We start from the raw sequence: 24958 nt of genomic DNA, 5'->3' as shown, positions 1-24958 counted from the left end.
GATGCCCCCACTTTATATACAATATCCCGTAAACGGTGCAGCTGTTACTTCTGGGGGCCCAAAACAGCTGCCCCATGGACCCAATACCTGCACAAATTTGGAGGGGTCCATCAAGTATGTGTCTGAGAGTGTGTGTGAATGTGTGTGTATCTGATTGTATGTGTGTATGTGCCAGTGTGTGAATCTGTGTGTCTATGTGCCAGTGTGTGTATCTGTGTGTCAAGGTGTGTGGATGTGTCACTGTGTATATCTGTGTTTCAGTGTGTGTATATGCCAGTGTGTGTGTTTATGTGTCAGGGTGTGCAGGTGTGTGTCAAGGTTTGTCTATGTGTCAAGGTGTGTGTATGTATCCAGGTGTGTGCATGTGTCCAGGTATGTGCATGTGCCAGTGTGTTAATAGTGTGTGTAATTAGTTGCAATATGTTGTTAAATAAACAGTCGTGTTCTGTCATAATAAAACACCATGTCCTTATTCATACATGTTTGGTGGCTGTGTGTGTGTGTGTGTGTGTGTGTGTGTTTGGGGGAGGGGGGCACAGTAGCCGGTGAAGCCACCTCCCTAAAATTAGTTTTTCATGTTGGAATGTCTGTAATATCCGTAATAATAATATAGCCTGGCCTTACCTACAGAAGATTGTAAATTTAATATGTGTATACCAGTGATCAGAAACCTTCTCTTAGGGACATATAGCAGCCTATTGTCTTTAATTAACTGTTACACCACACTGTCTGAGTGAAAGACAAGTAAAGGCTGCTAATATTCCTATTCCTGATTGTCTTTATCTTCTCCCTCCCACTCTTCAGTTTGGATTATGTCATTGTACAGTTCAACTTCAGCTCGTCTTGTGCTCTTTCAAAGTACTTGGATAACTGATTTACAACCTGCTTTTATATTCCTTGGTTGATGTTTACCTGGACTTGCCCTGCATTGAAAACTTGTGTAGCAGACTATAAGAAGTGCAAAAAAGAAATCTGCCTCCACAGTGAGTTAGAAAAGTTATATTTATCTGAGCAGCCGTGGGCAATTTTCTTTTAATCCTAGACGTTCCTTGGGGACAGTAGGGAAAGAAGCGGAGCTGACTTCCCCAATTTTTCACTGTGCTACCATTAACAGAGCTGTGGATAGACCGTTCAAATAAGGAGAGACAGAATTAGCAGCCAAAGAGAACCCCACACAGAGAGCACAAAGATGAATGACACACAAAATGGAACTACTCAAATTAACCCCATATGTAGAAACAGGCAAGCGCCTTATTCTTACGAAATCATCCAAAGTAAGTTCAAAATTGTCTTTATTATAACCACGCTGTAAGTTTGGTTGGACTCATTTTCCTTTGTTTTCTTTTATTATATTTTCATTTTCCTTTGCTTTGTTTTTTTGCTTCTTTTATAATATTTTATATTCGCCTTTTTAAGATCAGGATCAATATTAAAAAAACTCCCATTTGCAGGAACTCATTCAATGAATGTGAACCAGGTGCACCAGTTTCTGTTGAACATATGTGACAACTGCATCAGCTTGATATTTATTGCGTGATTGTTATTTTGTTTAATATTATATATATATATATATATATTAAAGTTATTAAACCTTATGAAACTAAACGTTGGAGGTAAAATAATGGGTCACATTGCATAAGCCTGCCATAACATAAATGTACCCCATGGTGACATGTATACATGAACGTTCAGACCTTTAGTACACTTTGTGAAAGCTAATATGTTATGGTTATCTCTTTCTATCAATACTAAAGGCTTGCTCCCAATATTGCCAGTGGTTACCACCAGCCACATGCTACTATGTTTAGATGCCTGTTGCTACTAACTGTGACATTTGAACAGTAGCGACTTTATCTAACACCAGATGCTTAGTTGTAGTTAATGGTTCCTATTATTCTCTATACTAGCAGTTACCTGATACTTAATGACTAGTTTTCAACACAGGCGCTACTGTTTAACAGCTACCGCTAACCCTCAAACACAAGCCTCTTGCCTGGTAGAAAGAACAATATATCCTATAGAAAAAAAATACATGTTATAGCTATATGGAATTATGGTAAAACCGTATAACACATATCAACGCATATTAGACCATATGTAAAAAAAAAAAAAGTATGCCAGTATGAAAACCATGATATAAAAATATAGTTATTCTTTATATAAGGTAAGTATAGTACTAAACCCCCATCATTTTTTGCCCAGGTGAGGTGTTTTTAAATAAAACTATTACAATCTCTAAAGATTAGAAATCACTGTTTAATTAATAAGCGAGTGCCCTGGATTTTGTAATATATATATATAATCTATGTTTATGAATCAGGATTACTCAATCTGGGGTAGCAAGACATAGCCATATTTTAAATGTTATAAAGGGATATTTAACATCCTCACTAAGGGATATATAAATATATACTTTTATTATTGGTATGTTCCTTTTTTAATTATAAATATTAGTAAAAAATAAGCATACTCACATGCAGGCACAGACAATCTCATTGACACACACAGACAGGCAATCTCACTGACACACACAAGTTCATTGACAAACACAGACAAGCTTACAGGTACACACAAACTTAGTACAGGCAAACTCACTGGTATACACAAAGATACTTACTACAGACAAACTCACTGACACACACGCTCACTAGAGACAACCTCATTGACACACACTCTCATTACAAGCTCACTGACATAAACATGCTTACTACAGACATGCTCACTGACACACACATACATGCTTACTACAGACATGCTCACTGACACACACATACATGCTTACTACAGACATGCTCACTGACACACACATACATGCTTACTACAGACATGCTCACTGACACACACATACATGCTTACTACAGACATGCTCACTGACACACACACACATGCTCACTGCAGACATGCTCACAGACACACATACATGCTTACTACAGACATGCTCACTGACACACATACATGCTCACTACTGACGTGCTCACTGACACACATACACAGGGCCGGACTGGGGAAAAAATTCGGCATTCGGCATTTTTTATTCACAGCGGGCCACTGAAAAGGAGGCGGGGCCAGATAGGGTGTGTTTTATCACCCCCAATGGCAAGCGCGCCCCATCTCAAAGTGAGCGTGTTGGTTCAATGCTCTTCCAGGGCATGAGAAAAAGGCCCTGTATTTGTTCTGCACAGCGCAAGCAAATTTAAAAACATGCTTGGGCTGTGTTTGCTTGAAACTTGTCTCAGGGGTTTCCATAATTGGGATACTCACTGTATCCCATTTATGGAGACACTATGTGTTTGCTTAAATGGAATCTAGTGTGTGCATGGGGGGATCCAGAGTGTGTATGTCAGAAATGTAGTGTGTGTGTAGGTTGTGCAGCGTCTCTGTGTAGGGGATCTAGTGCATGTTTGAAGGACTCATGAGTGTGTATAGGAGATCTAGTGAGTGTGTGTGTGTGTGTATAGAGGATTCAGAGTGTATATAGAGATCTAGTGTGTGTATATATGTAGATGATTCAGAGTTGGGTAATGAATCTAGTGTTTGTCTGGAATTTAACGTGTGCAGTATGTGTGTGAGGGGTTCTGTAGTATATATACATATATGTTTGGAAGTATTGTGTATGAGTGGTGCAGTGTGTTTGGGGGCTGCTGTGTGTATGTGTGAGGTGTGCAGTGTGTGTGGGAGGGGTGTAGTGTGCATTTGTGAGGAGTATAGTGTGTGGGGGGTGCAGTATATGTGTGTGTGTGTGTGTGTGTGTGAGGGTGCTGTGTGTGTGAGGTGTGCAGTGTGTCTTAGGGTGCTGTGCAAGGGTGGTGTGTGTGTGTGTGTTAGGGTGCTGTGTGAGGGCTCTGTGTGTGTGAGTGAGGGTGCTTTGTGTTAGGGTACTGTGTGTTAGGGTGCTGTGTGTGTTAGGGTGCTGTGTGATTAAAGGTGCTGTGTGTGTTAGGGTGCTGTGTGAGTGAGGGTGCTGTGTGAGTGAGGGTGCTGTGTGAGTGAGGGTGATGTGTGAGTGAGGGTGATGTGTGAGTGACAGAGGCGGCTCTCTAATTAGGCGGTTTAGGCGGCCGCCTAAGGCCTCGCGCTGGCGGGGGCCTCGCGGCCGCCTAAACCGCCTGTTGGCAGAGTGTGTCAGGTCCTCGGTCACTGACCGAGGACCTGACACCAGGAGGGGCCCTGGCGGCTTGCCCGGTATGCCGCCGGGTGCGAGGCCCTCCTGGCTGCCCGGCCACCATCGCAGACACTGGTCTGCAGCTCCGCAGTGTGCAGAGCTGCAGACCATGTGACTCGCGAGAATTGGCCAATCAGAGCGTTGCCGCGGGTTACCACGGCAACGCTCTGAAATCTCGCGAGATTACACGGTCTGCAGCTCTGAGGAACTGCAGACCGTGAGCAGTGGCCACCGGATCACCAGGGAGACCACTGGACCACCAGGGAAAGGTAGGCTCTCCCTCCCATCACCCCCCACCACCCTCAGGCTCACCCCCAGCTTCACCACCAACCACTCTCAGCCTCACCCCCACTACCACCATCAGCCTCACCCCCACCACCATCACCCCACCACCCCTCCCCACCCTCACCTCCACCACCCTCAGCCTCACCCCCCACCACCATCACCCCCACCACCCTCAGCCTCACCCCCCACCACCACCATCACCCCACCACCCTCAGCCTCACCACCCACCATCACCCCCACCACCCTCAGCCTCACTCCCCACCACCATCACCCTCAGCTTCACAACCCACCACCATCACCCCCACCACCCTCAGCCTCACCCCCACCACCATCACCCCTCCTCAGCCTCACCCCCACCACCATCTTCCCCCACCACCCTCACCATCACCCCCCACCACCCTCAGCCTCACCCCCCACCACCATCACCCACCATCACCACCCTCAGCCTCACCACCATCATCCCCCACCACCCTCACCATCACCCCTCCCCACCATCACCCCTCCCCACCCTCACTCCCACCACCCTCAGATTCACCCCCCCACCACCGTCACCATCACCCCCCACCACCCTCACCATTACCCCCCACCCTCAGCCTCACCCCCCACCACCATCACCACCCTCAGCCTCACCAACATCACCCCCCACCACCCTCACCATCACCCCTCCCCACCATCACCCCTCCCCACCCTCACTCCCACCACCCTCAGCTTCACCCCCCCACCACCGTCACCATCACCCCCCACCACCCTCAGCCTCACCCCCCACCACCATCACCCACCATCACCATCACCACCCTCAGCTTCACCCCCCACCACCATCACCCCTCACCACCCTCACCATCACCCCTCCCCACCATCGCCCCCACCACCCTCAGCCTCACCCCCACCACCCTCAGCTACACCCACCACCACAGTCACCATCACCCCCCCACCACCCTCAGCTTCACCCCCACCACCATCACCCCTCCCCCCCTCAGCCTCACCCCCACCACCCTCACCATTACCCCTTCACCCTCAGCCTCACCCCCCACCACCCTCAGCCTCACCATCCCCCATAACCCCCCACCACCCTCAGCCTCACCTCCCACCACCCTCAGCATCACCCCTCACCATCCTCAGCTTCACCGCCCACCACCACCCTCAACATCACCACCCTCAGCATCACCCCTCTCAGCCTCACCCCCCACCACCCTCAGCATCACCACCCTCAGCATCACCCCTCACCACCCTCATCATCGCCCCTCACCACCCTCAGCATTACCCCCCACCACCCTCAGCATCACCACCCTCAGCATAACCCTCCGTCACCACCCTCAGCCTCCCCCACTCACCATCACCCCCTCCTTCTCACATTACCCCCTCTCACTCTCACATTACCCCCCCACTCTCACATTACCCCCCCACTTTTACCTTACTCCCCCACTCTCACATTACCTCCCCCTCTCACATTACCTCCCCCTCTCACATTAGCCCCCCACTCTCACATTACCCCTCACTCTCGCATTACCCCCTCTCACTCTCACATTACTCACTCTCACATTACCCCCTCTCACTCTCACATTACCCCCTCTCACTCTCACATTACCCCCTCTCACTCTCACATTACCATCACCCCCCGCTCCCTCTCACATTACCATCACCCCTGCTCCCTCTCACATTACCATCACCCCCCGCTCCCTCTCACATTACCATCACCCCCCGCTCCCTCTCACATTACCATCACGCCCCGCTCCCTCTCACATTACCATCACCCCCCGCTCCCTCTCACATTACCATCACCCCCCGCTCCCTCTCACATTACCATCACCCCCCGCTCCCTCTCACATTACCATCACCCCCCGCTCCCTCTCACATTACCATCACCCCCGCTCCCTCTCACATTACCATCACCCCCCGCTCCCTCTCACATTACCATCACCCCCCGCTCCCTCTCACATCACCATCACCCCCCGCTCCCTCTCACATTACCATCACCCCCCGCTCCCTCTCACATTACCATCACCCCCCTGCTCCCTTTCACCATCACCCCCCGCTCCCTCTCACCATCACACCCCCCGCTCCCTCTCACCATCACACCCCCCGCTCCCTCTCACCATCACCCCATACACATAGGGTCTCAGACAAAAACGCAAACATGCTCACAGAGACATACATTCGCACACACAAGGATACTCTCTGTCAGACACACTCTCAGGCACATACACAGGTAGACAGTGCATCAATGTGTATATGTGACACTTTTTTGTTAGTGGGACCTCATGTTTGTGTTTCGCCTAAGGCCTCATAAAGTCTAGAGCCGCCTCTGGTGAGTGAGGGTGATGTGTGTGTGTGTTAGTGTGCTGTGTGTGTGTGTGTTAGGGTGCTGTGTGTTAGGGTGCTGTGACATAATTGCTCATATTACTCCCTCACCACAATACCATTTTACCAAAATAGAGACTACCAACCCATCTTATCCTCTCCTACCCATATGCTAGCCATACACATGCTACCTTATTAAGTCAACTTCTCCTACCAGACATACACACATACACCAAGCCACCTGTTCAGTCACCCATCTAGTTACATAGCATGTTTGTTTACCCATCCATGCAGTCACATAATATCCCATTAATGCACTGCACACATAAATGTAATCACCTAAAGAAATACCCGGTTACCCACTCGTTTACCCCACACACAAAGTCACATGTCAAGTCACCAATTAAATAATATGTAAAAATACGAGCATATACAACCCTAGTCATAAATGCACACATTATATACACAGATGCTATTACCTACACACATTACACATATATACAGTATGTTGTAAAACACACATTACATATGTATTTAAAAAATAAGTAGTGACACACACAACTTACAGAATCACAGACTTTAGAAACCCCCCCTCCCTTCTTACCTGTAGCCTGGAAGGGGAGGTTGTGCTGCTGCCATCAATCCCTGGTGGTCCTCATGGTAAGTGAACTCTAGCCTGTGAGGCTAGAGTTCACTCTCGCGAGACCGGGACCGTTGCCATGGCAACGGTCCGGATCTCGCGAGAGAAACCTGGCGGAGCTGCAAGTTAGAGCTCCGCCGGGTCCTCCTCTGCTGACTGGCTGTCTGCCTCCGTCTCTCCCCGCCGGCGGCCCCGTTTGATTGCATGTGGGCCGGTGAGGGAGATCTTTGATCTCCCCACTGGCCCTTCATGGAACACAGCGGGGCCGGCGCTCGGATAGCGCCGGCTCTGCATGGATCTCCCCGGCCGGCCTCGGCCCGTGGCCATCGCGGCCCACCGGGAATTTGCCCGGTTTGCCCGATGGCCAGTCCGGGCCTGCACATACATGCTTACTATAGATGTGCTCACTGACACACATACATGCTCACTATAGACATGCTCACTGAAACATATACATGCTTACTACAGATGTGCTCACTGACACACACATACATGCTCACTACTGACGTGCTCACTGACACACATACATGCTTACTATAGATGTGCTAACTGACACACATACATGCTCACTATAGACATGCTCACTGTACTAGCAGTTACCTGATACTTAATGACTAGTTTTCAACACAGGCGCTACTGTTTAACAGCTACCGCTAACCCTCAAACACAAGCCTCTTGCCTGGTAGAAAGAACTCAACAACGCGTAACTGAAAATATATCCTATAGAAAAAAAATACATGTTATAGCTATATGGAATTATGGTAAAACCGTATAACACATATCAACGCATATTAGACCATATGTAAAAAAAAAAAAGTATGCCAGTATGAAAACCATGATATAAAAATATAGTTATTCTTTATATAAGGTAAGTATAGGTGTCATATAAATGAACAATTCACACACAAGAAATTAACCTCAAAAGTTACATAAATGTGTCCTTGGCATAGCACAAAATCACAGTTTTATGCATTGTATACATTGTCATAGTCTGCTGCTAAGACAGGTTGTGGTTGTTATGGGGACAACGTACACACCATGTGTTTCTGTACTTTACCAGCGAAAGGAATGCAAGTGGTTGGTATCTTTGCGAGTAGACATTTTTGGCAGTCAACTGATAATGTTGATGCAATTTTAGAATTCAGTCAGTAATTAGAGGCCACTACTGTTATAATAAACAGGTTGTGGTGGCTATTTACCATTTAGGTTGGAAATAAGCCCTAAACTATTCTGCAAAGTGTTGGATGAGTGGATTTTGTGTAGGGGAACAGTAATAGAGTATTAGAGAAAGAAACTGATACATAGGATGCATGCGGCTGCTTTTGGGTGGCCCAGGAGGGATGGAGGGGGGCTCAAAAACCGCCCTGTGCCTTGGGGACCTTTCACTATGTCAAAGTAAGCTACACTGCCCAAATGTACCAGGTCCAAGGGTGGTGTGCAGGATATTCTTCAACTCTAAATATCCCCTTTCTATAATTGTAAAGTATTGCAGAATATGCTGGTGCTGTATACATGCTAATAATAGTAATAATTGTCATAACTGAGCACTGCTTGGACAGCTCCTTCGCACACCATGAAGTGATGCTGGGAGCCAGGGCCGGACTGGGAATGCAAAGCCCAGGAATGCAAAGTCCTGGAAATCAGTATATGCCAGTCCCATAAATCACTGTGCCACTGTAGTGTGTGTGTGTGTATATATATATATATATATATATATATATATACATACACAAACACTACCATGGCAGAATGACTTATAGGGCTGGCATACATTTTATTCCATAGAGTATATGTGTATATATATATATATATATATATATATATATATATATATATGAAACCAAGATGGCTGCACTCACCTGAACATGCATACATTGTAGGGTGCTGCTGGGGCCAAAATATACAAAATACAGAATCCTCCTCCCTGTTACAGGTGCCTCATTCCAGGACCCTATATAGCTTTGACTTGCAGAGAGTCCCAGTAAGGAAGTATTTCCCAAGTAAGTGAATTAATCTCATAAGAGCAAGCATTAGGCTGCTACTAGGATAGGACCTGCCGAATATGGGGTACTTTGACGTAGTTGGCAGGCTTATGCAATGTAGGATCATATAATGTAACTAAACCCCCATCATTTTTTGCCTAGGTGAGGTGTTTTTAAATAAAACTATTACAATGTCTAAAGATTTGAAATCACTGTTTAGTTAATAAGCGAGTGCGCTGGATTCTGTAATATATATATATAATCTATGTTTATGAATCAGGATTACTCAATCTGGGGTAGCAATACATAGCCATATTTGAAATGTTATAAAGGGATATTTAACATCCTCACTAAGGGATATATAAATATATACTTTTATTATTGGTATGTTCCTTTTTAAATTATAAATATTAGTAAAAATACGCATACTCACATGCAGGCACAGACAATCTCATTGACACACACAGACAGGCAATCTCACTGACACACACAAGTTCATTGACAAACACAGACAAGCTTACAGGTACACACAAACTTAGTACAGGCAAACTCTGACAAACACACAAGCTTACTACAGACAAACTCACTGGTATACACAAAGATGCTTACTACAGACAAACTCACTGACACACACGCTCACTACAGACAACCTCACTGACACACACGCTCATTACAAGCTCACTGACATAAACATGCTTACTACAGACATGCTCACTGACACACACATACATGCTTACTACAGACATGCTCACTGACACACACATACATGCTTACTACAGATGTGCTCACTGACACACACATACATGCTCCCTACAGACATGCTCACTGACACACACAGACATGCTTACTACAGACGGGCTCACTGACACACACATACATGCTCACTGCAGACATGCTCACTGACACACATACATGCTTACTACAGACATGCTCACTGACACACATACATGTTTACTACAGATGTGCTCACTGACACACATACATGCTCACTACTGACGTGCTCACTGACACACATACATGCTTACTATAGATGTGCTCACTGCCACACATACATGCTCACTATAGACATGCTCACTGACACACATACATGCTTACTACAGATGTGCTCACTGACACACACATACATGCTCACTACTGACGTGCTCACTGACACACATACATGCTTACTATAGATGTGCTAACTGACACACATACATGCTCACTATAGACGTGCTCACTGACATACACATACATGCTTACTACAGACATGCTCACTGACATACACATACATGCTTACTACAGACATGCTCACTGACACACACATACATGCTTACTACAGACGTGTTCACTGACACACACATACATGCTTACTACAGACGGGCTCACTGACACACACATACATGCTCACTACAGACATGCTCACTGACACACATACATGCTCACTACAGACATGCTCACTGACACACATACATGCTCACTACAGATGTGCTTACTGACACACACATACATGCTCACTACTGACGTGTTCACTGACACACATACATGCTTACTATAGATGTGCTAACTGACACACATACATGCTCACTATAGACATGCTCACTGACACACACATACATGCTTACTACAGATGTGCTTACTGACACACACATACATGCTCACTACTGACGTGTTCACTGACACACATGCATGCTTACTATAGATGTGCTAACTGACACACATACATGCTCACTATAGACATGCTCACTGACACACATACATGCTTACTACAGATGTGCTCACTGACACACACACATACATGCTCACTACTGACGTGTTCACTGACACACATACATGCTTACTATAGATGTGCTAACTGACACACATACATGCTCACTATAGACATGCTCACTGACACACACATACATGCTTACTACATACGGGCTCACTGACACACACATACATGCTCACTGCAGACATGCTCACTGACACACATACATGCTCACTACAGACATGCTCACTGGCACACATACATGCTTACTACAGATGTGCTCACTGACACACACATACATGCTCACTACTGACGTGCTCACTGACACACATACATGCTTACTACAGATGTGCTCACTGACACACACATACATGCTCACTACTGACGTGCTCACTGACACACATACATGCTTACTATAGATGTGCTAACTGACACACATAAATGCTCACTATAGACATGCTTACTGACACACATACATGCTTACTACATACATGCTCACTGACTCACATACATGCTTACTACAGACGTGCTTACTGATACACACATACATGCACACTACAGACGTGCTCACTGACACACATTTTTACTTACTACAGACATGCTCACTGACACATATACATGCTCACTACAGATATCCTCACTGACATACACGTACATGCTTACTACAGAAGGGCTCACTGACACACACATACATGCTCACTGACACACACACATGCTTACTACAGACGTGCTCACTGACACACACATACATGCTCACTACAGACATGCTCACGGACAAACATACATGCTTACTACAGATGTGCTCACTGACACACACTTACATGCTCACTACAGACGTGCTCACTGACATACTTACATGCTTACTATAGATGTGCTCACTGACACACATACATGCTCAATATAGACATGCTCACTGATACACACATATATGCACACTACAGATGTGCTCACTGACACACATACATGCTTACTACAGACATGCTCACTGACACATATACATACTCACTACAGACATGCTCACTGACACACATACATGCTTACTACTGACATGCTCACTGACACACACATAACTTGCTTACTGCAGACAACCTCACTAAAACACACATGCTCCCAACAGCAGGCTCACACACACACACACACAAAAGATAACTCTCACTCACTAGCTGCAGTGCATTTGAAGTCTACCTGGCACTGCGGGCTGCTGCTGTGGAAGCCCTGGGAGGTGAGGATTCCATTCCCTGGCCTCTTGCTGGCCTGAGGTCACCAGCTTGTGGCTGGGGGCAGAACTTGAGTGCCAGAAAGCTCCCTCCCTGCAGTGCTCCCTCTGGCCACCCCATCCTTAATGCGGCCGCACCCGCACCAAGCTTATCCCTCCATAATTCCCTCAAACTCTCACAGTCTGAGGGAAAACTATAGGTAATAGGGCTTTCCAGTCTCTCCCCGGCTCCAAGTGCTGCGGCCCACCGGGAAATTTCCCGGTATCCCGGGGGCCAGTCCAGCCTTGCTGTGAGCCAGCAATGTCCAAATCATTTTGTGTGTGTAATTATATGTATTTCATGATGTATAAAAATATATGTGTTGGTGTGTGATTATTTGTGTGACTATATGTTTGTCTGTGTGATTGAGAATGAGTCTGTTTGAGAATGAGTATGTGTGTGAAAACTTATGTGTATCAGAATGTGTGGGTGTGAGTATGAATATTTATGATAATGTGTGTGAGAATGTTTTGGGGGTGCACTCATATTCTGCTCTTACAGTAGCATTAAAAGTAAAATCAGTGTGAGAGTCACCATTCGGTGTGAGAGTCACCATTGCGTAGCTTTCACAGACATCCTAATTGCTGGGCACCATGCTCATGATATGTGCATGAGAGCCTCACAATTAATGGGTTAAGGGTGTGAGAAATGTATCTACTCATGTGTAGCCAAAATCCTTGCATAGGCCCTGCTGTAAACCTGTGGTTTATATCAGCAAACAAACTGAATTTTTAGAAGATAGTCTGTGATCTGTATAGAAACAGCAGCAAAAAGTACAATTATTTACATGGAAAAAAAGAAAAAAGAAAACAACCTCATATAGTAAGTACGTTTCTGTTAGCTAATTATAAAAACGTTCCGGAGGATATGATTATTTTCTTAGCATTTGGTCTTGTGTTGGTAAAATACGATATGTTCTTGAACAGTGAATTTCAGCATAGAAATTGCTTGTTTTAGCATAGAAATCTGTTGTTAAATAGTAGGTATGTATTCATGAGCCACTATACACCTGCAAGCATAATAATGGTCTGTTTGCAAAGAATTTCCTTATTATTGAGTAAGCCTGCTTTTAACTTTTTTCAGACAGTACATTATCTGTACATTAGTATATTATACGCAGTTGATAGCCCTATATAATATAATATGACTCATACATTATTGCTTACCTATCTGCTTGCTAGTGTATTTTCAGAATGTACCTTGGCCATTAAAATCACATTCTGATAAAATACCCCGCTGATTGCTCTACATGGTGTAAACTCAAGTTGGACAGGAAGAAAACTGTAAAATCCCATTAAAATTGTGTAAGATGTTTGTACCTTTTAATTAGAGACAAAATGTACTTTTCCAGGGAGGGTAGTAATAAAAAAAATAGATACTACTCAGCTTCATTAAAATAAATTCTTCTCTCAAGAGTATTTATTACCCGCTTCCCTTTCTTCTAGAGAAATGTGGTAATTTTATCTGTGTTGGTCAAAGGCTCTTAATGAGGAAATACGATCATACCTCATCATCTTCCATTGGGAACCAATAGTTTCCACAGATGTGACTCCAAGAAAAGAATATACAAAAAAAATCTGATTCAATCCTATTGTTATACTAGGACATAGTCATTAGTGGTAGAACCAATACAGTTTAATACATACAGGAGATCACATGGAATTTCTGGAAATTTCATTAACAATGTTATAATCATGTTTAGTCACTTTTAGGTGGGAAGTCTTTCTGAACTCATTACCTCATTATCAGGAATTCTGTGCTATCTTGAAGGCAACAGGTATATAACTGGTTGGTGCAATCTTTTGGGTAAGGATGAGAAATGGCAGTTCTCAGTGATTTTTGTGTGTGTGGGGTGGCAAATAAGCAGCTTACTTTCCAATGATGGGGAAGAGGGTGGACTTTTGTCCAATCAAAAGGTAGAAAAAAAAAAGAAGAGGATTGATGGTTATGACGACAGCCACTAAATTTTGATTTTATTCACAGATCAAGTGAATTGACCAATAGAGTGGACAAAAGGAGGAGCAACAAAACAACTATACTTTCAAGTTGGATTTTTAAGACACTTTGACATTAGCTATCCAGGGAGACAGACCAGCAGTAATACAGTGTGTTTGAGATTTGCAGCCTGGGTCTTGTATTCTACTTTGTGATTAGCATTAGCTTATTCTGTACTGCCAGAAGAAAATTTTGAGCAGGAAATAGGAAATTGACAAAATACCTGCTAACCTGAATGTCATTGATCTTAGTGTGAGACTAGTTTACAAGTATACAGTTGTTAAAAGCGGGTGGGGTGGGTGGGGGGGGGGGGGGGGGGGGGGGCTTGTAGGCAGAGGGAGCAGGAAGCAGCATAGCTGAGCTCCTCGACAGAAAGTCACAATAATAGCGATCTAACGGGATTAATGGGGCCAATTTTTGTAATACTCATCATCTACTTGAACAGGAACACACTTTGGCTCTGACCCCAATTAAGTTCCTTTAAGGAATACCTGGGGTGTGGTGCTGCATACTTGCCTGCAGCCTGCTAGCTGAAACGAGGTGGGGGAAATGGCCGATTCTCCGCTCACATGCAGCCTTGAAGTCCCGAGCTCTGTTCTTCCCCCTCTGGGCCGGTCGGGGTCATCCTGGTCCACTTCTGCACTGTCCTTGACAGGCTAAAAGCAACAAGGCCTCTGTGTTGGGGCATAAGAGCATTCAACTCTACTTACCTAAAATGGCAGCTGACTGCACAGTGCTGGTTACTGGAGGCCACACAAAACAGGCGCAGCCCCTTAGCAGCTTCCTTGAATACATTGATAGTCTGTGTGCTGCATTCTGGGAAAGGTGAGGCAGGAGGCGGAGGCAGGACGATGGGGATCACGGCTGCAGCCTCAGTCTTCACCACGTGGCCCATTCAGATTTTGGAGAGAAAAAGAAGACATCCTCCATATTCGTGAAGGCGACCACCCGGGAATCCTCATAACCAACATGGCCAATGAGTCCGAGGGGAAGTGAACCGCGATGCGCTGACACCTCTCAGGGTAACTGTAACGGATCGCCTGGCACCCCGACTGGGAACCTCCGTTTGACGGATGCGCCTAGTGCTTCCCTAGGGCTCCAAGCACTCCACTAGATACCATAACCACCACAGACTCCATAAACCGCCGCAGCTTGGTTGGGGTCTCGCCGTCTTCCTCCCACTCTGGACCCAAGACTAGGATCCAGCTTCAAGAAGGCAGACCTCTCTTAGAATCCAGAGAGCAGGAACAGGAACAAGCTCTTACAAGAGCTTAATCTGGAGAGTATAGTGATTATAGCAATCCCCAGAGTGTAGGTAGTTCTCCAATACCCCAAACATGAGCCAAGACTTCATGAAGGGTAGAACAGGTCTGTTTAATGAGCACAAAGGCATTTCTTTTATACAGTTTTCCCCACAAGGTTACCACCCACGTGGACCTTGTGGAGCACAGGACACAAAGTCACAACAGCCAATCAACACAGTATTGAACAGTTAGACACTCCCAGCTAATGTACACAAACCCTCCCCTCTGCCTGTGATACAATTTCCAAACACAATGGACTAACTCAATTACCACATGCAGAAAATATCTAGTTTTACCCAAATTCCAGAAACACCCCAAAACAACAACATATCCCCACAAATTATACATCCCTGGATAGCCTTGATCTGGGTGAACAACATATCCAAAAATCACCCAGATCAGAGCAGGGGTTTAAAAGTTTTATGGAAGTCACATTTAACCGACCGCAAGCATGGCTTTCATGCCCAAAACAGTTCCACAGATTTAGGCTGTGCGGCCGGTCTATCTTCAACTCTATCCTGGAGATAATTGGCTTAAGTGGCTGTGGTAACGTAATTATCTCCAGGTACAGGAAATATCTCTGTCAGAATCTGTTACAAAAAACACATCAAAATACATAACTCTTATAATACAATGTTTAACCTATATGTCCAACATATCCCCAGGTAGCTTGGATCTGAGCGCTCAATATGTCCAATGTTAAAAGTGCGCTATAGCAGTGCTCCCCAACCTTTTTATCGCCGCGGACCGGTAAACATTTGATAATTTTTCCGTGGCCCGCTTGTTTTGATTTAATAAGAAAAAAAAAAACCAAAGTCACATATATTAAAAAAAACACGCAGACACATACATAGTCAGAAAATCACAAACACAGTCACATAAAGACATAGACTCAAAATTGTGTGTATGTGTGTGTGAGCGGTGCAGTGTGTATGTGAGGGTGGCAGTGTGTGTGAGAGTTGCAGTGTGTGTGTGGGGGGCAGTGTTTGTGGGGCAGTGTGTGTAGTGTGTGTATGGGGGAAATGTTTGTGGGGCAGTGTGTGCAGTGTGTGTATGGGGGCAGTGTTTGTGGGGCAGTGTGTGTAGTGTGTGTATGGGGCAGTGTGTGTAGTGTGTGTATGGGGCAGTGTGTGTATGGGGCAGTGTGTGTATGGGGCAATGTGTGTAGTGTGTTTATGGGGCAGTGTTTGTGGGGCAGTGTGTGTAGTGTGTGTATGGGGGAAATGTTTGTGGGGCAGTGTGTGTATGGGGGCAGTGTTTGTGGGGCAGTGTGTGTAGTGTGTGTATGGGGCAGTGTGTGTAGTGTGTGTATGGGGCAGTGTGTGTATGGGGCAGTGTGTGTATGGGGCAGTGTGTGTAGTGTGTTTATGGGGCAGTGTTTGTGGGGCAGTGTGTGTAGTGTGTGTATGGGGCAGTGTGTGTAGTGTGTGTATGGGGCAGTGTGTGTATGGGGCAGTGTGTGTATGGGGCAGTGTGTGTAGTGTGTTTATGGGGCAGTGTTTGTGGGGCAGTGTGTGCAGTCTGTGTATGGGGCAGTGTTTGTAGTGTGTGTATGGGGCAATGTGTGTAGTGTGTGTATGGGGCAGTGTTTGTGGGGCAGTGTGTGTATGGGGACAGTGTTTGTGGGGCAGTGTATGTAGTGTGTGTATGGGGCAATGTGTGTAGTGTGTGTATGGGGCAGTGTTTGTGGGGCAGTGTGTGTAGTGTGTGCATGGGGGCAGTGTTTGTGGGGCAATGTGTGTAGTGTGTATGGGGCAGTGTTTGTGGGGCAATGTGTGTAGTGTGTATGGGGCAGTGTTTGTGGGGCAATGTGTGTAGTGTGTGTATGGGGCAGTGTGTGTAGTGTGTGCATGGGGGCAGTGTTTGTGGGGCAATGTGTGTAGTGTGTGCATGGGGCAGTGTTTGTAGTGTGTATGGGGCAGTGTTTGTGGGGCAGTGTGTGTAGTGTGTGTGTGTGGGCAGTGTGTGTATGGGGCGTAAGGAGGCTTTTTTAAAATTTATTTAATTAAAATTAATATATTCATGTCCCCCCTCCCTTCTTACCTTTACTGGGAGGAGGGGGGACATTTCTTAGTCCCTGGTGGTCCGGTGGGGATTCCCTGGTGGTCCGGTGGTGGTGAGGTGAACTCTAGCCCAGTTACAGGGCTAGAGTTCACTCTCGCGAGATTTGGAGCGTTGCCGTGGTTACCGCGGCAACGCTCCAAATCTCGCGAGAGGAGGACCCGGAGGAGCTGCAGGTAAGAGCTTCCGGGTCCTCTCTCACTCCCCTGCCGGCTGCCAGCAATGTGCCTGCAGACCGGGGAGGGAGATCTCTGATCTCCCCTCCGGTCCGCAGGCACATTGCAGGGCTGGCACTTGGGCAATGCCAGCCCTGCATTAGCCGGCAGGCTCGCACACCCCACACCCCTGGGCGGCCCGGTACCGTTTGATCCACGGACCGGTACCGGTCCGCGGCCCGGGGGTTGGGGAACACTGCGCTATAGTACAAATAAGGGTGGGGTCAGAAAATAGCAAGGGCTGATGGGAGATTGAAGAGGGACAAAGCAGCCAGTTTAATCTGGTCTGGAAGTGTCCTTGGGACAACGCCCTGCTGGAGAAACAATAGGACCGGAAAAAGGAGGAGGGGAAGAGGCACATTTTCCCATGGATTTAAAGGGGCAGAAAAACATCCAATATGCCCAAATAAAGCTTTTAAAAGGCAATACATCTCAGGGGCCATAGTCACAGGGCAAGAGGCTGGCAAGCAGGCCTCTCCAAATCCCAGTGACGAAGGTGCTGTGAACTTGGAGATGACTTTCAGTGCCAAAAGAGTTCCAGCATCCAGATGAGGCTGCAGCTTCACTCCAGGCTCACATATCGGGCCTCCAGGATGGGCATCGGCTAAATGAAGCAAACTTCTGTGGGGACTTACTTTACTCACCACTGATTTAATGCATGATCTGACCGCATAGCCTGTGGTTAATTTCCCCAAGTTTGATCAGTTCTAGTTTGTGTTCTTTGTGCCTCTTAGCTTGCTTATACATAACAGTCTGACTTAACTATGCTGGGCCCTCATCCTTCATAGCAATTGTTCTGTTGTCGTGGTCCCACCTTGCTGGCACCATTAGTAGTTTCTGCTACACCAAGAGAGGGAAGCAGGGGCACACAGGAAGAATAATGTGCAGCCTCAGACAGGCCAAAGCCCACACAGGGCTCTTCAAGATAAGACTTATGAAACAGGTGGCAGAGAGGGAGGACAAAGAGGAAGCTGGAGATTATGCCTTCTGTGTGTGGTGCTCTGTGGGATCCATCAGCTGACTGGCTGTCACCACAGCTGAGATGTGAGGTTAAGAGAGTGGTGACTATCTAGAGCCAGCACACTGCAGATCTAGGTATTAATTACTGAAAGGGTGGGGAGGGGTGAACTGGAGGCAATGGGGTCTAGGAGGAGAATCAGAGGCACTCATGCTGCCAGATTGTGTGAGTAACTGACAGTCACACTTCTCATCCATGATTCCTACTTCTGGAATTATAAAAGAGGTGTGAAAAATATCTGATGTCATCTAGAGCCATCTCTATACTGCAACCACAGACTCCCATCGAGCACCTACTGAATCCAGATCCCACAGGACCCCAGGGAAGCAACCCTCATGCCCCAAGAAGGGTGAAATTATGATTTGCGTGCCTTTGTGTGTAAGTGTGTATCTGTGTGTGTTTGTGAGTCAGTACCTGTGTGATAGTATTTGTGTGTGTCAGTATGTGTGTATGTGTATATGTGTATATGTGCATATATCCTATCATTCAAATGCCAGTGCTACTTACAAATACACCCTGATATTCAAACACTAACACTACACACAAACACACCACTGAAGTCCAACGCTAACACTACACAAGAATACACCACTACATTCAAATGGCAACAGTACGATCAAATACACAACTGTATTCAAGCACCAACACTACACAAAAATACGTCCATACATTCACGCACACATACTCCATACTAAAATATGCTTACATTTAGGCACAAATACACTGCTTACAAATACAGCCCTGCAAGGAAGGGCAAATTGTAGACCCCCAGGTGGCTAAGCATAATGGGAGTTATACAATAGCTCAGGATATATCTTTTGACTACTGTTGCGATAGAGGAGGGCCCAAAAAAATGATTGCGCCAGAGCCATCTTTACATTCTGACACTTTCTTTCTATTTATATTACAAGTGTTTTGTGGATAAAATATTAAATAGTTTAGCTGGTTTTTATCTTATTGGTGGATTTAAATGGGTCACAATAGTTAATATTTCAAAAAATTTCTCCTTTATTAAATATATGTGGATGCACACTCTAATAAAATGTGCATCCGTTTGTTTTTTTTATTAATGTCAGTAACAAAGCAACATTTTATATTGTGTGTGGAACTGCACTCACTCCCATCAATCTGAGCCAGGGTGCTTACTGTACCAGAACCAAACACCAGATTCATAGTTTAGTAGAATAAAATGAAAGAGGTCCAGGCACTCCTTGGTTCAAGACAGGCACTTTATTGGAACCACATCAACATTTCGACCCAAGGGTCTTTGTCAAGCTTGACAAAGACCCTTGGGTCGAAATGTGGCTGTGGTTCCAATAAAGTGCCTGTCTTGAACCAAGGAGTGCCTGGACCTCTTTCATTTTATTCTAGTAACAAAGCAACAGTCATGATATAACATAATGTCAAAATGTTAAGATCATACAAAAGAATTGCTTGCATATACTTCAGCTGCATCTGCTTTTTTGAGCGTGTCATTCCCTGTTCTTAGTCGCTGTTGTCTAACAGTTGATTGTATTATGTTATGCAAGTATTGGTATTTCTGTTTTGATGTTTTGTGTCATAATGACACAGGAGACCGTAGCACACCAGCAACACTGCAGTAATATGAATGATGATTAAAGAAAATGTTATGCTGCTAGTTGCACATGTAACACGTGTAATATATTTGTAAACCTTCCCTTACCAAGAATAGTAAACCGATTTGATCTCCTTGAGTGCCACAGAGGTTGTTCACCCTTCAAAGGGTTAAAGAGAGATGGGTCACTGATCTTCTGTACTGATTAGACTCCAAATCAGATAGTATATGTAATAAAAGCAATTACTGATTGCTTTGCTTGGAACCTGCTGTGATACAAATCTTGCTATCAATGATGATATCTTTCCACTGAAATACTGGTTAATATGAAAAAAAAGAGACAGAACCTTGTGGCTGGAGTTACATCTACTGAATCTTCTGACCCTTCTGACAGTAACTTGATGTTTTGGGACCTCTTGGTGCATGTCCAAACTGTATTGTCTCTAATGACTATAAGTATTCTTATATGAGCGGTCCAGCAAGCTAAGTTGATAATAATCACACCCTGCAGCTTGCAGATAACAAGACACTGGTTGTGCTCAGTAAGTGTAAAGGGGTATTTCGGCGTAACCCTTGTCATGTGGTTCGAGGCTCCGAGCAGCATTGATGCAATTACTGTGATTAAAGATAAAGGTTTAATTAAAACTCTGTTTTTGGTTGTAGCAAGCCTTTCTGGCATGGCCTCCTGCCTGTAAAAAAAAAAAAAAAGAAAGAAAGAAAGAAAAACATATTTGTAGTCCCATGCTGAGGACACATTTCACCTAAAGCTAGATCCCCATCTGGTGACTGGTCACTCCCATCACTGGGGAGGGATGTCTCGAAGACCAGACTAAGGGGAGGACCAAGGCAACAAGAAGGTGGGTGGCGTGCTGCCATTGGTTGTATGTCACCAGCATGCTATGCATGCTGATAACAAACTCATTTTATGAACATAAGCCATCCTGGAACTCTCACTTCAGGCTGGCTATAGACCCTAGGCGTTGGTAGGTTTGGGGGCTGAAACCCCTGATGCTCCAGATCTCTATAGTTGTTGTAGGAAGTCGGCCGTTATTTCAGGAGATAGCCCCAGATGAAGTATTTCACACCAAAACGTGCACATATGGCATGTCTGGAGCTAGGAATATGCATTGAGGTTATTTAAAGAGGTCTCTACTACAAATGGTATGTAGGAGTATTTTGCTCCAAGGTATTAGGAAGTGTTTGGTCCTTTGGTTATTTACTTTTTTGCTCTCCACATATTCCCCTGTTTATTGTTAGGGTGATAATAACATAAACAGGACTTTCAGGGCACATAAGGGGCAAGGGACAAAAGTAGGGGGGCAGTTATAAATTGTGTGTATATATATATATACAAAATGTTCAGAGTCTGGCACTCTACCTTTAAATAGAACAACAGGGAAAAAAAGCCTCGGTGCTGCACAGCGTAAATGTATATCCAAGAAAAGAGTAGAGCACTCCAGAGGACTTGTTTCAAGCAATTTATTCCGTGAAGAAAATCGACGTTTCGACCCGCAGGTCTTTATCAAGATACAAAACAGAGTACAACCGTGTCCTTATATACCCTAACAAATTAAAGAGTAATCACTTACCCTGAAAAAGCTGTGCGCCCGAAAGCCATGTGTGCTCACTGGACTGTGATTGCCGAACCCGCGGTGGCGATCCCGTCGGTGTGTGATGACGTCACCAATAGTGCGACAGGACGGAAAAAAACGTGGTCATGCGTCTAAGTAACCCAGGGAACCAAGTGTGGGCAAAAAATTTTTACGTGATATATGTGAAGTGCGAGCATTATGAAAGTTAAAGATATATGGGAAAAGAATACTTTTGATAATAAAACCAAGTATTGAGATGGGCGTGTAGTGTATGCATAAACGTAATGATCCTGCAGTTTAGTCAACCCGGTGCAGAGCAGCATAATATGTATGTGTAATGCACATAGGATAAGTAATGTAAAGGATACTGGTCACAAAGGGCAAGTGCAAGAGAAAGAGGGCTAGATATGCAAAGAGTATAGGAGAATGGGGAGAAGCCGAGTGTGTGTAGCAAACGTGATAAAGCAAAAAAAACGAAAACGTGACCATAACAATGTATCCATAAACGAACCTGTGGAGAGTGGTCCTAAAGTGCTATGTGTGTAAATAAGAGTGTGTAAAGCACTGATAGAGAAGTGTGGTGACATGTAAAGAGTTATACAGCTGGTGGTTGCGAGCTGGGAGCCAAGTACTGAGTGTAAAGCGAGGATAATAGTAGTGAGAAAGATAGGAAAAAAGTGAAAAGAAAGTAGAACCCGAACAGTGACCATAAAATTAATTTCATGCAATACCTAAGTATATACAGGTAAATATATGCAGATGTATAAAGCAGGATCCAGCGCTACAACAGGAGCGTGTACCAACGCCCAACATGATAACAGACGATATTGTGCAGAGGTTAGGCAGATGAATGAACAGATGGATCAAGAAGGGGTCAAAAGCCCTGATCAAGATGAAAACATAAGAAGATATCCAAATACAAGTGAGTATGTATCATAAGAGAGTAAAAAAGTAAAGAATGGATAAAAATAACACTAATGAACATGAAAGGTAAACGTAAATGACGAATGTAAAATAGTAAATAATAAATAAATAGTGAAAAATAAATAGATAGTGAAAGGTAATAAATAAAAACAACTACAAATAAATACAAAAAATACAAAAAATAGATACAAAAAATACAAAAAATAGATATCCCAAAAAAAGAAAAAATAGACAAAATAGAGAAAATAAATAAAAATAAATAAAAATAAAAACAGAAATGAGAGCGTGTATAAAAATACTATAGACGGCCATAATAGAAGCTTCTGAGTACCGATAGACATAATGATGCACAAGTTTTTGGGAAAATATTCAAAAAATTCAAAAGATTCAGAAATTGTTCCAAAAAGGGGGACTCAGCGAGTGTCCAAAAAGGCATGAAGGGAAATGTATTCGTTAAGTCCCCTCGGATGTACGGTGTCCAGTGTCTTAGTCCAGTATGCCTCCCGTTGGAGCAGGATCCTAGAACGATCACCCCCCCTAGACAGAGGGGGGATGTGATCAATAGCTGTGAATTTGAGCGTGGGTAAGCGGTGGTTCATCTCCAAAAAGTGCTTGGCCACCGGTTTGTCTGTCTTGTTGTCCCTGAATGCAGTCATGATTCCTGAACGGTGGCCCCGCATTCTGTCTCTTAGTGTAAGATCAGTTTTTCCCACGTAGTATAGTCCACAAGGGCAAGATATTAGATAGACTACGTGGGTGGTGAGACAGGTGATGTGGTGTTTGATGGGATATCAAACACCATAGCACTTTAGGACCACTCTCCACAGGTTCGTTTATGGATACATTGTTATAGTCACGTTTTCGTTTTTTTTGCTTTATCACGTTTGCTACACACACTCGGCTTCTCCCCATTCTCCTATACTCTTTGCATATCTAGCCCTCTTTCTCTTGCACTTGCCCTTTGTGACCAGTATCCTTTACATTACTTATCACATTACATTACACATACATATTATGCTGCTCTGCACCGGGTTGACTAAACTGCAGGATCATTACGTTTATGCATACACTACACGCCCATCTCAATACTTGGTTTTATTATCAAAAGTATTCTTTTCCCATATATCTTTAACTTTCATAATGCTCGCACTTCACATATATCACGTAAAAATTTTTTGCCCACACTTGGTTCCCTGGGTTACTTAGACGCATGACCACGTTTTTTTCCGTCCTGTCGCACTATTGGTGACGTCATCACACACCGACGGGATCGCCACCGCGGGTTCGGCAATCACAGTCCAGTGAGCACACATGGCTTTCGGGCGCACAGCTTTTTCAGGGTAAGTGATTACTCTTTAATTTGTTAGGGTATATAAGGACACGGTTGTACTCTGTTTTGTATCTTGATAAAGACCTGCGGGTCGAAACGTCGATTTTCTTCACGGAATAAATTGCTTGAAACAAGTCCTCTGGAGTGCTCTACTCTTTCCTTGGATATATATATATATATATATACATACACACATACACAGGGCTCGACAAATTCCAGACGCCTGGTCGCCAATGGCGACTAGACATTTCGCCCTGGCGACTGGCATTTGTCAGTCCTTTGCTAAGCCACGCAGGAAACATTAAAGCCGGCCGCCGCGGGTAGCATGGAGGCGGCGTGTGAGGGAGCAGTAACCTTCCTGCAGTTCCCCTCTGCTCCCTTGCACGCTGTTTAGTTACATGAATTTGCCCCGGCATCACTACAGAGAGTGCACAGAGAAGCAGAGAGAAACTGCAGGAAGACTGACACACTAGACGCCAGGGAAAGATCCACTCAGCTCTCCCAGAGGCTGGGTGGATTTAAATTAAAATAGCAATTTGTGAGTGTGTGAGACAATATGTGTGTGTAGAGGTGTGTGTGTGTGTGCTCTGAGAG

At 44.9% G+C, this 24958-nt stretch overlaps 1 protein-coding gene across 1 annotated transcript in view; it reads left to right on the top strand.

Moving 5' to 3' along the window:
- The first annotated feature begins 631 nt into the window (after nucleotides 1-631).
- Nucleotides 632-24958, top strand: part of LOC134588810 (organic solute transporter subunit alpha-like) — a 62057-nt gene continuing 37730 nt past the window's right edge. The window contains exon 1 of the mRNA XM_063444295.1: nucleotides 632-1274. Coding sequence (XP_063300365.1) covers nucleotides 1190-1274 — 85 coding nt within the window. The 5' untranslated portion in view covers nucleotides 632-1189. The remainder of the gene's footprint in view (nucleotides 1275-24958) is intronic.

Source organism: Pelobates fuscus, chromosome 1 (assembly GCF_036172605.1).
Source record: "Pelobates fuscus isolate aPelFus1 chromosome 1, aPelFus1.pri, whole genome shotgun sequence".
Lineage (NCBI taxonomy): Eukaryota > Metazoa > Chordata > Amphibia > Anura > Pelobatidae > Pelobates > Pelobates fuscus.
The sequence above is the reverse complement of the archived record's forward strand: the minus strand, read 5'-3'. Positions and strand labels throughout refer to the sequence as shown.